Source organism: Salmo salar, chromosome ssa02 (assembly GCF_905237065.1).
Source record: "Salmo salar chromosome ssa02, Ssal_v3.1, whole genome shotgun sequence".
In the NCBI taxonomy this organism is placed as follows: domain Eukaryota; kingdom Metazoa; phylum Chordata; class Actinopteri; order Salmoniformes; family Salmonidae; genus Salmo; species Salmo salar.
Genome location: NC_059443.1, coordinates 22,871,255 through 22,887,740, shown reverse-complemented (window position 1 = coordinate 22,887,740; position 16,486 = coordinate 22,871,255). Strand labels below are relative to the sequence as shown.

The following is a 16,486-nucleotide window of genomic DNA, read 5'->3' as shown; positions in this document are numbered from 1 at the left end:
CTCCAGCCACCCTAGTCATAGACTGTTCTCTCTGCTACTACACGGCAAGCAGAACCGGAGCGCCAAGTCTAGTTCCAAGAGGCTTCTAAACAGCTTCTACCCCAGGCCATAAGACTCCTGAACATCTAGTCAAATGGCTACCCAGACTATTCACATTCTCTTCTCCCCCCCCCACACCACTGCCACTTTCTGCTGTCATCTATGCATAGTCACTTTAATAACTCTACCTACATGTACATACTACATCAACTAACCGGTGCCCCCGCTTGACTCTATACCGGCACCCCCCTGTATATATTGTTATTTTTTTACTGCTGCTCTTTAATTACTTGTTACTTTTATCTCTTATTCTTATCCGTATTTTATGAAACTGCACTGTTGGTTAGGGGCTCGTAAGTAAGCATTTCATGTAAGGTCTACACCTGTTGTATTCGGCACATGTGACTAATACAATATGATTTGAATATAAGGTATAATACTATTACAGTAGACATACACATATATATATAAGGAATCATACTATTACAGTAGATACATACATACATTACATACATACATACAAGGAATAACTAGTATAGAGTAGGCGGCCAGTGTACCTGTCCCATGGAGCGTCCCCGTCCCTGTCCCCGGCCGCGGCCCACAGTCTTGTCCTCCTCTGAGCTGGTACAGCGCTGCAGATGGATGTCCAACACTGACTGGTTCAAGAACTGGGAGGAACAGTGGGGGCACAACACTGGCTCCTTATCTGGGGAGATGGGGTGGGCAGAATGAGTTAATGACTTACTAAATGAGTGTTTATCACAGTCCAAACAGTGTTCCGAGTGTGTACATGGGGTTGCAGGTAGCCTAGTGGTTAGAGCATTCGGCCAGTAACAGAAAGGTTGCTCGATCGAATCCCTGAGCTGACAAGGTAAAAATCTGTCGTAGGCAGTTAACCCACTCTTCCTAGGCCGTCATTGTAAATAAGAATTTGTTCTTAACTGACTTGCCTCGTTAAACAAAAGGTTAAATAAAAATACCATAAAAACATGAAATCAGTTGAAATACACTAAACATGGAAAGTGCAGGGATGTATAGATTGAGTGGGTATTTAGACAGTCACAGGCCCTGGTCACAGGCCCCTCCTGTCCCTACCCACCAAAACACACACTGGGTTACAGGGTATTCTATCTGTATAGTCATCACTCAGTATAGGCTACAGTATGTGGCTTAAGGTAACTTATTTATAGACACACAGACAGACACATGCACTACTGTTGACAGTCTGGATGTTGGTAAACACTCTCAGGCTCTCGGTCTGTTTCTGTGTAGCTAAAGGAGAAAAAGAAGATGAGAGAAGACGCTGAGCTTTGATGTTTCCCCATCTTAGCCACCGGCGTCTACAGTTACTATGGCAACTCCAACCCAGCGGAATCCTCCCTCCCGGCTGGAGCGTTCACCAGTCCCCCCTGAGGAGCCCCCCGTTGAAACATTTAATAATGCTCTATTGATGGAGAGACTCCTTAACTAATAATCAATGGATCAATTCCAACCAATCACATCGCTCTCCGACCGCACCGATGAGGTGAGCGGCAGCTACGTTGCCGTGACCCATTAATTAGTGCGGTCGAGTCGATAGACCAGAATTGGAGGATCCTCCATCTTTTAACTCAACAGTTTGGGAACATTTAGGCTTCCCAGTAGATTATAGGGGTGATAGATAGTGTTACCGTTTTATCCACAACTCTAAGTCGCCACGCTCAACGAGAATAGCCTATGTAGCTAACAACACTTCAAAAATGTTGACACATTTACAGCAACATCACCAGTGGGCCCCAGTATACCAGAGTAAGATGGAAAGGCAAAGAAACTACACATCGTCGTCTTCCCTCTGCATTCAAGTAGCCCTTGGCAGCTGATTCTGACCGGGCCAAATAAATTACAAGAGCGATAGGTAGGCTATGTTTATATTTTTTTTACAGCCGTTGGTTTATAGCCGTGGGTATGCATCCATTCCCGGTGGTTTAGAATAGGGGGTTTTAACTCCTTGTGAAAGTGCTCGAGCCAGGTACGAACTTCCCACTTGCACCCATTTCAGCAAACAGGTAGTACCCACTCTATAAAGACAAACCAAAGCTGAAGTTTTCAATGAATTGGCCAATGCACTGTGTTGTGCTTATAGTGACAGCCCATCACATTACCCCGGAGTGGGAGATGTACCGCGCTACAAACACGCATCTGACACTGAAGGAGGCAGTGTCATGGTGCGTTCACAACCACGTGGGAATTTAACACATACAACTGGGAATAATCCACTTGAACGGAGTAATTACTATTGGGAAACTGGTCTATCATCCTGAGAATCCACTTCTCCCACATGGTAACCTCTGACGTCAACTACTAAGGAAATGACCTCTATAAGAGCATTTTCGGCAGTTAAATGCAACAAAACATTATTTATAAAAAGCAATCTATTAGTGTGGTTTTTTAACTATAATTTGTTTACAAGCATTATAGCTCTACTTTTAGTTTATGGTTGACACAGCTTGTTGGCCATTAGCCAATCCGCGTTTGTAAACGAGTTCAAATCACATGAGTGCATCCAACTGGTATTTACGACTTCACATCTGGTAAATACCCACCTCCCACATGGTTACAAACGCAGCATCGGAGTTGAAACCTGATGCCCAACATAACAATCCGGTCATTTTCCCTCTGTACAGAAACCGAATCGTGACCACAAAAATGCAATACTTACCGAACCATAAGTTTGGTGAACCATTATACCCCTAATTATTACTAAGGCGCATGGATTACTTCTGCATACTTAACATGGAAATCAGTCCCATTATGAGCAGCTTCACTAATTCACAGCCACACATACACACTATATAATCACCACTGTCCTTATAATCTAATTAATTATGATGTAAAAGGCTAAACTGATCCTAGATCAGCACTTCTACTCAGACGCTTGGATACGGGCACTGGTCTCTCTGTCTCGTCCAGTGCTTATCAGACACACAGAGAGGAGGGCAGCTGAGAGGAGAGGGGAGGCGCTACCTTGGTGAATGAGGGAGTGCAGGTCCAGCTCCTTCCTGCGTTTGAAGGCCTCTCCACAGACAGAGCAGGGAAACGGGTGGCTGGTGTGGAGCAGTCTGATGGACACAACACAATGAAGGGAAGAGAAAAGGGAAAGAAGTGGAAACAATAACTAATGTTAGTAATACACTGCTGAATAAATTATACTAAATGTATTGGGGGATTTTCAGAGCAGAAAATGAAAAAAGAGAGGGATAAAAACAAAGAGCTATAAAAAAACAAGGGCTATAATACAATACTGCAATGAGCAATATGTTTTTCTAGGAAGCTGAGAAAGAAATAAAGCTGTGAGGAAAAGGGACAAAAGGAGCACCACCATCATCAACAATATGTGCAGCAGCTCACTGGTACTAATAACAGTGCAGTGTGTCATTTGTAGATGCATGTAAGGCACGCTTCAAGGGCCCACTGTAATCCTCATCCACACAGAGGAGAAATAACACACACAACCACATGCTGGCTATCACCTTAGTGTCACAGTATTAGGATTACCTCCAGACCTGAGTCCCTAACCATGTTGTTAAGCCTTTTAAGGTTCAATACGGAGTCATTAGGTGTGTCATATAATACAATGGCTGCAGATAAACGGGTGGTTTCAGTGTGTGATGAGATATGAGAGCCTATGTTTATCCATTCCATAATGGCAGGATATAGCCTGGGGGAAGGAGAGGAAGGAGAACCACTGGGATGTATTTAACTGGCTGGATCAGTGTTGTGTTTTATCACTAGTGCAGTGTTTCCCAGCCCTGGTCCTCCAGTACCCCCAACAGTACACAGCTTCGTTGTAGCCCTGGACAAACACACACATTCAACTCTTTGAGGGCTTGATGATTAGTTGACAAGTTGAATCAGGTGTGTTTGTCCAGAGTTACAATAAAAATGTGTACTGTTGGGTACTGTTGGGGGTATTCAACTCTTAACTACAGTCCTGCAATGTCAAGGTTTTATTCTAGCCCAGCATTAAAACCCTCAGATTCCACTAATCAACCCTGGCTAGCAGGTGTTCTAGTGCTCGCCACTAGCCAATGCATTACAAGCAGCTGAGTCAATGTCCTTGGTAACGATAATGCTCGTCACACTGTCCTAGATGGTCAGTGTGGGCATCAGGCCAGCTAAAGAAATAATGATTATGAATCACTGAAAAACACATTGTGTTCTACGTATAATTTATGACTGATGATAGTGGATTTGTAAAGTACTTAACCCCGTTGTTTAATATTAGATGGTAAACATAGTGTGTGTGTAGTTGACCACTTAGAGCCCTATATAAACTGTCTGGTCGATCATCCCTCTGCACAGGGCTGACAATAGGAATCAATATTTCAGGCCAAGATGACCCTGAGAATTAAAGCTTCAGTCCAGGTCGTCTCTCCACACCCCCCAGTGTTCGCTAATGAGAGGGGGTGTAGAGATACGGACTGTACCCTGCAGAGACGCTGGGACTTCCTGCTTCGCCCCAACTACACACTGACATGCAGTTCAAGGGTAACGTTCCATTCACTCCCTGATCACGCCCTCCTATTGATCCCCGGATCATTTCTCCTGCCTCACCTCCTCCCTCCCCACATCCCCCACCTCTAGTTCCTCAGCCGGTCTGTCTCCATTGCTTTGTCATCCTACCCCTTATCATCTTAATTTACCGCCGCCCGCCTGTCAATCATCGCTGGCGAGGGCTCAAGGGCACTGAGGTATCTCTGTCAACAACTCAGTCTAAATCCCCTCACTGTGTAGGAACAGGGTCCGGCCTGTGTAGGAACAGGGTCCGGCCTGTGTAGGAACAGGGTCCGGCCTGTGTAGGAACAGGGTCCGGCCTGTGTTTGGGTTGTGTGTAGCACATCTCCTGTTCTCAGTCCAGTCTTATGCTCTACTGTCACTGTAAATACAGTACCGCCGTGTGTTTGTTCAATCAAGGTAACTCACACATTGAAATGCGTCACCTGTGGTCCTTGTCTAATCTAGTTCTGTGAAACAGGCCTTTGGGGTTGCTTTCAACCTGCACATTTAATTGAGTCACAGCCCAGTCACACCCGTACCTGTGCTCCTGCAGCTGTTGGTCAGTCTGGAAGCAAGCAGTGCAGTTGGGACAGGCAAACAGCTGGCTTTCTCCATCCTCCCCCTCTGGTGTCCTCTTCTGCAGGGATGTCATTGACACAGCACAACATCAGGGGAAACAACTAACAGCCTGTCTCAATGTTAACGTAGAGACAAATAGCATTCCTGAATTTCTCCGATCCTAGAGAGCCTCAGTGTGTACAGATATTTGTTCCAGCCCAGCATCAACACACCCGATTGGGCTGGAGCAAAACCCTGTTCACGCTGTGGCTCTCCAGAACTTGTCTGTGGTGTGTTCAGAGATGTTGTAAGACATTCTAAAAACAATCAGGTAATCCAGGGCTGTGTCCCAAATGGCTCCGCATTCCCTATATATTGAACTACTTTTGACCAGAGCCCTATAGGCCCTGGTCAAAAGTAGTGCACCACATAGGGAATAGTGTACTATAGGGTGCAGTGACTCCCCCCCCATGCCTGACCTTCCATCGGGACCTGCGGCGGCGGGATTTGGGCTGGCTGTGGGTGAGGCTGTGCCTCTTCAGGACGCCCGGCTGGGAGAAGCGCTTGCCACACACGGAGCAGGGGAAAGGTTTGGTGCCCATGTGGGTCAGGCTGTGGCGCAGCAGGTTGGGAGAGGACGCAAACGACTTCTGACACACCTGAATTAACCAAGAAGAAGAACGAGGATAAATTTGATTGACGGAAGCCCAGTACAACATAGCTATTTCACATAGCACAAGAGCACTAAGATTGTCACATAGATTAAACAGATTAAACAGAAAAATAAACATTAAGTATATAATAGGAAGCTACTCCTAACTAACTCTTGCTACTTGTTGATACACAACTAGTTTCAGTCATTAACATCAATATTTCACAGCATTTTCAATAGAACACATGTCCAGTCTACCTTGCAGGTGAAGAGCTTCTCTCCGGTGTGGCTGAAGACGTGAGCGCGGAGGAACCCCCTGCGTGTGAAGGTCTGGCCACAGTGGGGGCAGACGTGGGGGAGAGGGGTGCGGGACCAGTCCTGCATCAGCTTGGCTGGAGGGGGGAAGTTGGTGTCCGGTTGTTCCCCCACTACAGTCTTCTCCTGCTCTTCCTTAAGGATGACTGGATTCACCTCTTTACCCTGGTCTTTGTTCTCTACCCAATGAGGAGAGAGCATGGTCAGAAACTAGCGACGGTCTGTCAAAATAACCTTAAACAATAGTGAAACTTAGCAATATTCAGTTTGGATTGGAATCAGTTATTCTTTTATTTTTTACAGCAGAGTTAAGTCTTCTCACTGAGTTGAACCCAGCTGCCACTGGGTTGAACCCACCTTTGAGATCGTTGATGCTGCATATCCTGATAGCAGGTATTTTCGCCGCAGAGCCTGACGCAGCACTGGACGAGGCGGCAGGGGGGGGACAGCATCCTCTTGGGGGCGCGGGGGGCGCCCCTGGGGGGCTGTGGTTGCTCCTGCCCCAGCCCCTGGTTCCCCACGGTGCTGGCGTCGGTGGTAAAGGTACTGGGTGGTGTTCATGAAGCTCTGACCACACTGGGAACAGTGGTGGAGGGGCTCGTTCAGGCCGTGCTTGTCCCTACGGTGGGCACTGAGCTCTGGCTCTTTACTGAAGCTGGCTCCACACTGGGCACACAGGTAATTCTGGCCCTGGACCACCTTGGGCACCTGAACCGGAGCACAGGTAGAGACAGTGGAAGTAGAGGGGGTTCCATCCTGGTTCTGCTCCTCAGTTCCATTGTTCTGGGAATCCACCACCCCCACTGTCTCCTCTTTAGACTCTTCCACCATCTCTTCCACCACCTCTTGCTGCAGTGTTACTATTTTGTAATACTGGTCTTCTGCATCCTGCATCTGTCCTCCCTGGGCCTGGGTTTGTGTGACCCCCTCCTTGCCTTTCTCCTTGTGCTGCTTGCGGTGGTAGAGGAAGAGGGTGGTGTTGAGGAAGCTCTCCCCACACACGGTGCAGTGGTGCAGGGCTTCCTTGAGGCCATGCTGGGCCTTACGGTGGGTCACCAGCTCAGACACCATGCCGAAGCTGGAGCCACAGTCCACACACAGCAGGCTGGACGGGGGCTTGAGCTTCTTGGCTGCCTTCATCCTGTAGTAGTAGGACGTCTGCTCCTCCCCAGGGTTATCAGCTGGGGGGTCCTGGGAGGGAACGGGGTCAGGGGGGTCCTGGGAGGGAGCGGGGTCTGGGGGGTCCTGGGAGGGAGCGGGGTCTGGGGGGTCCTGGGAGGGAGCAGGGTCTGGGGGGTCCTGGGAGGGAGCGGGGTCTGGGGGGTCCTGGGAGGGAGCGGGGTCAGGGATGGACTGTCTGTCTGCTGCAGACTGGGGCTCTGTAGATGAATGAGCTGCCTGAGCCTGGATCTCAGAGGTTTTAGATCCAGTAGATTCCCCTACGCTCTCTGTTTCTGGCTCATCCTCTCCTCCTTCCTGCCCTCTGTTGGTGGTGTTTGGCAGATACATGTGATCCAGGGTGGCTGATGTGTCCTCTGCACTCATCCCATCCTCCTCTTTCTCTGCTGGCAGCTCAGACTTCACTACATCCTGCTGCTGCTGGGTTTGTTGTGCCCTCTCCTGACTCCTTCCTCTACCCCTCTCTCTTCCTCTGCCCCCTCCTCCTTCTTGGTCATCCGTTGAGTTTGGTTCGTTCGGTTCATCTGGACCCAGGTCCACCTCCACTTCAGCCTGACCGTGCCTCCCCTCTCCCTCTGGGGCCAGTTCTGATCCAGATCCAGAGCCAGTCTCTTCTGGTCCTGGTTGTGGTTGGATGGGTCCTGCCTTGGTCTGCAGACACTGGCCATGTTTGCGGTGCTGCTGCCAGAGGATCAGGGAGTGGAACAGGGCGTCACAGTCTCCACACTGGTACAGGATCTTGGGCTGGTCTCCTGAGGAAGGCTTCTTTGGGCTAGCCATGGCCAGACCTGGTGCACCAGAGCTGGGCAGCACAGAGGAGACACTGGCCTTGGTCTGAGGGGCAGGCGATAGAGCAATGGGCTGGGTATATACCTGCTGCTGGAGAGAGAGAAAAAGAGAATGTGAGAAAAGAAGACAAAACACAAGCTGACCAGTCTGGACAATAATGAGTGAACGAAAACGTCAATATTTTTTGGTGTCAAATTGAAAGAACTCCTCCACCTAACAATGGAGGTTTCCATGGCAGTACTGGATAGCAATACCATCACAGGCCAGCAGGTAGCCTAGCAGTTATAGGGTTGGGCCAGTAACAAAGGTCGCTGGTTTGAATACCCGAGCCGACAAAGTGAAAAACCAAATTTGCTCCATGGGTGCCGTACTACTATGGCTGACCCTGTATAATAACACATTTCACTGCACCGTCGTGGTGTATGTAACAATGTTTTTGTTGTTGTTGAAAAAGTCCATAGTAAATTGAAACAGGAACAGTGTTTTTGATAAGGGATGACAATAGAGGAGTATAGTAATAGAGTATTCAGAGGACAGAGGGGTCAATGAGAGGGGTCAATGAGAGCAGACAGAGCAGTCTTTAGATCAGTCTTTAGATCAACAGAGCCGGGGAGGGAGGGTTTCTCTGGGGGGGGGTAAGGACTGAGGGGCAGGGCGATGATAAATATCACAGGCCTATCAGTTGAGTTCAGAGGGTCAGTCCGTGGCGTTTGAGAACTGCTCGTTGATCCATTAGGATGATAAGAACCATCAAGGTCGAGGTTAATGATGTGTTCCTTCAGGAGTGTCTTCATTCAAGCAGAGGCACCACTGTGGCTCATTCTGTTATAAGAGCCTAGACTGAGTACTACCAGCTTGTTTCTGCTTTAGGTCATTTGTTGGCGTCATTGTCAGAATTGAGGAATGCAGAAACATATTTAGTATCGTATGTAGAAACAGACTGCTATTATAGATATAGCTAAATCTCCATAGTCTTAGTAAAGATTTTTTGGATGCTTGTTTTGATGCCGCAAACTAACTAAATCACCATTACAATACATTTCAGTCATGTCTGATTTATTTAGTTTGAGAGTAAGTACTCACAACTCAGCGTTTTAGCTCAGTAAGGGAGCTGAGTTATAAAACCAGACTATGTAACTTGAACTGCCGCTGACACTGTTCTTATCCAACGTGGCAAAAACGATTACTGCAGACCGCCCAGAGCTCTTGAAATAGTGTCATGTATGTGTGTATTAATATGTTCTTGATGAGAGAGCATTTTCAATGTGACGCTGGTGGTTGAGTCACTGTCTCCTAGAAGGACTTGAGACAGGAAACTGTGTCTACATCCCAAATAGCATCCTATTCCTTATAGTTCTCTACTTTTGACCAGGGCCCGTGTGCCTGTTTGGTCAGTGAGCCTGTCTAGTGTGTATAGAGGCATGTACCATATAATGAATTGATTTAATTACCGATTCCAGAACTGGACTTCAACTTGGGAAGTGCACTAACATATTACACATGGGTCAACATGTAATTAAAGTAACTGAGGGAGCACACCCCTTTGCTGAAGTTTCTTTTTAATAACACTTAATCTTTTCCCTCTTGGTAAGCAAGATGGGTAATAGGAATGTCATTAAATACATACATATTACAAAGTGGTTCTACCACGGTGTTCATTTTCCATCTTCCTTTTTAATGCTAAAAAGCAAAGCTTCTAATTTCCTACTAGGCCTCTTCCATGTAATTACAGTTCTCTGGTTCTGAACAAGTCAAGTTAAAAAACGTTTGGTATAATAGCAGCCTACATTCATTTGAAATGTAAACACCCCGTTTTATAGCAATGTCGCTTTTAAAGTTACACAGAAATGATGATAATCTAGCTAATGAAGTCTGAATGGTAGTAATAAGGCAGCTGACGGCAGAGCAGGGGCCAGAATGCCATAAGGCACTTAGGTTTTTATAGTGTTTCCACAGCTGATTCATCTGTGAGAAGGCCAATGAGCCATCCATCAGGAGGAGGGGTGGAGCTGACTGATTCATCTTTCACGCTCCTTTTCTCTCCCCACTGGCAACTCAAGATGCAATCTGCCTGTCAACTCATGACACCATGCTTTATGGTTCTGAGCTTGAGGAGAACGTCACCATGGGAGGCTGGGGACACGTTTTGGAGAGCGACGCTGGTAAACGTCCCTCATGGTCGACGGCTCGCCGTTTTAAACCTCCGAGCATACTGTAGCTGTCATTACGAGGTAGCGATACAGTGAGAACAAGGACAGTGTTATTCCCTCAAATTACATAGTAACCGAAAAAGTATCTGTACATTGGAATATTATAATTCAATATTTGATGTAGAAAGTAATGTGATCCGTCATCTTATTTTATTTTTATTATTGAATATTGTATTGTCTATTTTTATCCCCAAAAAATAAACAAGGACAGTGCTGGCCATCTAATTTCCTATTATGACTCAACTAACAACTGAAAATTCCTGGTTATGTATGTCTTAACGGAGGACGTAATTCCTTTTGTACTGGGTAGAATGCAGTGCAGTTTTGTAGGCTACAGCCCTTATCAGAGTCCAAAACATGTACGCGTCTGCACAGCAGTGTTCTAGAGTATTGGACCATTGACTTTCATTTTTGAATTCTCAGCGCGGCTCAAGCTATTTTTCAACCGTCACCACATACAAACTGGAGCCTCGTTGGTTGGGAATTTTGAAGGAGCGCAGTCGGGTTGTGCCTCCCCCACAGACGGACCGCCGGACTATCATGGCTCTGCGTGTGTAGACTTGGAATTATGCTTCAGCCTCACAAAGCTTTCCAATTCACAACAATGGCGACACTATGAAATGTACACACCATTGCATTAATAAATTGTAATATAACAATAACAATAATATATGCCATTTAGCAGATGCTTTTATCCAAGATGTGCAAAAGATGAGAGAAGTTTGATAAAAAGTTATTGTTTATCAATGTTCTAGACCTAGCCTATTTAGTTTAAGATGTCCATGGAGTTTGAAGCTTCCACTATTACCTGAGTCTGTAGGAAGGGGATGGAGACGGGGGTGGGGGCCCCACTCCCCACGTTCTCTGTGGTGCAGGTCAGCTGGTGGGCCAGCACCTCCTCCAGGGTGTCAAACTCTTGGTAGCAGGGGAAGCACATATACACAGAGGCACTATCCATCGCCATACCTGCCACAGGGAGAGGAGATCTAGACCAAAACAGTACATTACTGATCATATTCAATTCAGGTTAGGTGGTCTGTTTTATGTCTGCAAGCAACACGTGCACTCAATTATTAGCCTACAATATAGCCTAACTAATATGTTATTAACCCTTGTGTTGTCTTAAGGGTAAAAAATGACCAGCCACTATGTTTAACAGCAGAGAAAACCCCCTAAATTATTTTTTTTCAACTTGAAATTTGATGGTTTTTCCTAGCAACCCCAACATCAGAAAAAAATGAAACATCGCCTTTGTTCATATTTCCATGAAAGCTGTACACCAACAGGGTACAAAGATTGTCTTAGGGTCATTTCTGACCGGGCAGTTATACAATCCTTTACACACCACAAAAACACAATGAGAAATTGAGATTGTGTGCTACTGATTGAACTAAACATGAGTGCATGTTTCAGTGCCCAACAGGTCATAGATCTGATTTTTTCAGATGTCCAGGAGGAACAAGAGAACAATGATTTAGAAGATGAGGAGGTATCTGAAGAAGAAGATGGGGAAGAATACAACCCAGAGCATGATGCATCATCTTCAGATAAAGAAGAAATCTCCCAAACTGAAAGAGACATTTTTGTCAAAGAGCAGCAAAATAACATGGTGTCCACTGATTAAATGCAGTCTTTCTGCATTGTGAAGAGGGAAAACCCATATATTCACAAAGTTTGTAATATATGACAGGTTGTTTCTTCGTGCAAAATAGATTTGGGGTTTAAAATTCAATTAAGATGCTTTATTTTAGGGGTTTAGTGAAGGCGGGTCATTTTTTACCCTTAGGACGAGGGGAGTATACAGAATGTTAAGGCTACACAAGGGTTAACGAAACCTAAATGTAGCCTATCCCTCCCACCATACACACAGAGCTGATGCATCTAAATAGCATTATCTTTATTTGGAGACCGATTGAGAATGTGTTGTATTACCCCATGTATAAATGCTGGCAAGTCCTCATTTAAAATGGGAACGATGTAAAAAGATTTGATTGACGTCATGTAGTAAACATTGCCCTCTACTGATGGAAATTAGTATATTCATGTATTCCTGGGCTTTGGTCAGACAGGAGATTTGAACTTTCAAACAAAATGGCAGTAGGTAATTGTTATTTTGTCCACGCTGGTGCTCATAAAGGTATAGAATGTATGTATATGTAACAAAATTGTAACAAAAAAAGCTGTAAAAACAAAAAAAGCTATTTTTGTCTTCCAAAGAGGGTTTATGGGTTATTAAAAAAATACACAACTGCCTTTTCGTCCTCATGCTAGCTAGCAGTAGCCACCACAGCCAATTTGGAATAGCAGTGTCATTTCAGTGGACATGCCATTCCATAATGGCTGCTGTGACTACCGCTAGCTAGCATGAGCACGAAAATGACTTTTCTGGGAAAACTAGCAGAATTTCCATCTTCTCGATAGAGCAGTGTGGATAAAAGTAAAATTTGGAGTACAGTAGCATATCCCATCCCTACATAGAGGTACGTTTTCCGACCCATATCTCGTGCTGGCTCCAGTGTCTTAATGTTATCACGATTGCGTTCCGACCCCAGTGCAGATGTGTAAATAAGTGTAATGGTAGAGTATCTTCTGGCAATAATAATCTATTCCACAATGGTATATGATTAGTTCACGATTGTAGGCTACTTTATACAGCCTTATAATTTCCCCAACAGAACTACAGAGAATAACATGCAACACAATACGACAAGCAGCTAATACCTTTTAGTGGAATGGTGTACTGCACATTGCAATACGTTCACACTAATTTGGGCCATTACAGTGCAAATTAGTGAATGGCGCCAAATTAATGCCTAAAGTGATCCAGACAAATCCCAGAGGTCAGCAATTTAGCTGTTTGCTATCTTGTTATATGGTGGCTACCTCGCTGGTGGCACTGGCAAGTTTATATTGGGTTTAATTTAGCCAACTAACATTACTATAGTTAGTTGCTGCAGGTTTGTGGGAAGATAAATAACGTTAGCCTATTCTGTATTGATTGACAGCCAGCTAGCTAGTTGCTAGCTAGCATTTCCGCAAACAATTCAAGCAACGTTTAGCTACATTACCCCGTTTAATATCACATTAAAACTGCTTGAGTTTTATCAATACAAGTCAGTTGTCAGGTTAGCTAACTAATCCACCACTGTCTGCCAGCAGTCGCTCTGAAGATATTTAATGTGCTTTGTAAAAACGACGAAGAAGGGTGGCATTCACTTCTTCGGTGGTGTAATGGCGGCTGCAGTTTCGATGTAAACGTTGGATGTCTCCCCCCGTTGAGACTCCGTGAAAACAGAAATCAGTCCCTGAAATGTTATCCTGGCTGATGTCACATTCCATCCATAAAAAAAAGGAATTAAGTTAGATAATTACAAAATAACTCACCGAAAACTGAAGCCGCTATCTCTTGAAGAAACAAGTTGTGTTATTGTTCCAACACGTTAACAAGGCTTGAGCGGATTGGCTGTCTGCTCTCTCGTACGCCGTACACCAATGGAATTCGACCTCACTACACAAAAGAACGCACTTAGCGTATGACTTTAGTGCAACATGATGGCTGTCAAAAGTCCCAAACAGGGCACTTAAATTGTTGTTGTTCATCAACTCGGTTTTAAATAGTTTTTGTAGCAAATAAGATAGAACATGCAACTTTCATTAAAAAAAAAATGTTTTGTCACATACACCATATATATGCAGTGACATGCTTACAGTCAGCCATAGTAGTACAGCGCCCCTGGAGCAAATTAGGGTTAAGTACCTTGCTCAAGGGCACACATCGACAGATTTTTCACCATGTGTATTCGAACCAACAACCTTATTGGCGCAACGCTGTAACCGCTAAACTACCTGCCGACCAACAATTAGTTGGAACCTTTTTTTTTAAATGTAAACATCTTCTTGGAAGTTAAGCTGTAATCACAACATGATCATGAGGCAGCGTATGGCTTTGTGCTATTCATTCATAAAACCTCTGAAAGTCTTGAGCAAGGGCACATCAACATATTTTTCGAACCAATGACTTTTCGGTTACTGGGCCAGTGCACTAACCGATAGGCTACCTGCCACTCTACCTTTTATTTTTTTCATGTACATTTCAACATGATCATGATGCAGCTCATGGCTTTGTGCTATTCGTGTATAAAACCTCTGAAAGTCTAGAACTAAGACCTCAGTCATTCACATTTTCATCTTAAAGCCCACAGTAACTGAATGCATATCTATTCCTAAACATGCTGCTGAAGCACCATGATTCTGCCCCATCAAGCATTGTATCCAGTAGTTGGTAGAAAGTATGGACTGTCCCACAGCATTTCTTCTCTCCCCCGGGCTGTTCGGGAGGACGACCAGTTCCTTCAGAGTGTTTAACCCGACACCAAATTGTTAAAGAGGCGTCCGGGCACACAGCCAGGGGAGGGCCAGCTAGGGGCCACTCAATCTCCACGGAAACTGTGCAAGCTGCTTGACGTGCCGCAGAATAAAATTATTCAACCTTGACGCATTGTATGACGAGTGGAAACATCCCAGACATGTTCTGCATTGAGGGATGTGGTTCATATACTGGAGAGCCCCTGCTTACTGCTGCACTCCATCTGTCCTCCTCATTCTCTCTCTCTCCTGTTTCTAGAGACACTTCCTGTCTCACTGAGCTACTGCTGTGGAGCTGATGGAGCTAAGCGGGTCAGACAAGGCCTCTTCCTGTTAATTCAGTAGTGCTACCACCTGGACCTGAGAGGCAGATTTAAACTACAATGTTCACTAGATTTCTCTAAAGCACCGGGAGGCAAAGGTTCTGTAGGATCCCATCAATATTTCCTGTTGAATATAGAAAAAACAGATGCAGCCAAAAGGTTCAGGAACACCTGGCGACAAAATTCAACCCTGCCCTCCTTGGCAGTCGAGGTTGAATCATGTTGGATGGAAAAGTTAGAACTAAGAACCCCTCTGAGACCGGTCCACAGGAAAGACAGGTTTGAAGTGTGTACTGATCTACACGCTCTAGAATAGTTATGGAATAGTTCAAGGGTATTATATCTGTGACATATCAAGTGACTCACCAGATATCAACTGGGCTCTTAAAAGCAGAAACAGTAAGGGGGATATATCATATGACAACACCATCAAATGTGCAGATTAAACTATTAAGAATATTATGATCTGCCTGCCTATTAATCTGCCTATGATGCTCACCTATTCATGAGCCAATGACACCTGGCCACCACCCTCCCTTCTGCTCTCCCATCTGTAATTTCATTAACTAAAGAGGCATAACATTTCATCAAGCAAGGTATCATTTCACTGACATTTGTGTGGTTCCAATAACTTTTAATTTCATCCTTCCAAGCCATTTGTGTGTTCAGCCACCTGGCTCATGTATACACTGGAGTGGCCTTTCATTAGAGATTTTCCTCCATGATCCTAGCTGTGCCAACGTTCATGATAAACTACGGTCTCTCATGCAATATTGCTTTGATAGGAGTAGTAAATGTCAGATACTACTACAGTTCAAATTGTGGTCAATGAGGTTTAACACCACATGACATTTGTTGAAGCAGAAGTGACTATTTGTTTCCATTTGATTAAAATTCTCTTTCTAGTGGACTTATTTGACACTATTGCTTTACTCAGTTGTATCCTTTCAGATTAGTGGGCATAAAGGAAAGGTGACGAGGAAAGGAAGCTACTCACATTGGTCAGCCCTCCATGGTGACGGTCTCAAGCTCAGAACCATAAAGCATGGTGTCATGAGTTGACAGGCAGATTGCATCTTGAGTTGCCAGTGGGGAGAGAAAAGGAGCGTGAAAGATGAATCAGTCAGCTCCACCCCTCCTCCTGATGGATGGCTCATTGGCCTTCTCACAGATGAATCAGCTGTGGAAACACTATAAAAACCTAAGTGCCTTATGGCATTCTGGCCCCTGCTCTGCCGTCAGCTGCCTTATTACTACCATTCAGACTTCATTTGGATAAAACAAATGCCATAACTACTTATTGGTGTGTCCTTTAATCGAAGGCCTGTGTAGTGTAAGCACACCCAAGTTTTAATGTTCCTCATTAAGTTAATCATAAATGAGATGTCTGTCTGCAACTAGCAGCCAAAACAGTTAAGTACGCTGGTCAATAAATGCAGATTGTTTTGGTGCCATTCCCACATGACACTACATAAATTGGTGTGCATGCACACTTCCATTCTTTATAACATGAGACCAGG

At 45.0% G+C, this 16,486-nt stretch overlaps 1 protein-coding gene across 1 annotated transcript in view; it reads right to left on the bottom strand.

The window, feature by feature from the left end:
- znf574 (zinc finger protein 574) overlaps positions 1 to 13,926 on the bottom strand; it is a 33,967-nt gene extending 20,041 nt beyond the window's left edge. Inside the window, 9 exon segments of the mRNA XM_014153481.2 lie at positions 597 to 745; positions 3,043 to 3,137; positions 5,115 to 5,212; positions 5,613 to 5,792; positions 6,044 to 6,279; positions 6,458 to 6,506; positions 6,509 to 8,158; positions 11,087 to 11,264; positions 13,663 to 13,926. Coding sequence (XP_014008956.2) covers positions 597 to 745; positions 3,043 to 3,137; positions 5,115 to 5,212; positions 5,613 to 5,792; positions 6,044 to 6,279; positions 6,458 to 6,506; positions 6,509 to 8,158; positions 11,087 to 11,242 — 2,613 coding nt within the window. The 5' untranslated portion in view covers positions 11,243 to 11,264; positions 13,663 to 13,926.
- Between the last annotated feature and the right edge of the window lie 2,560 nt (positions 13,927 to 16,486).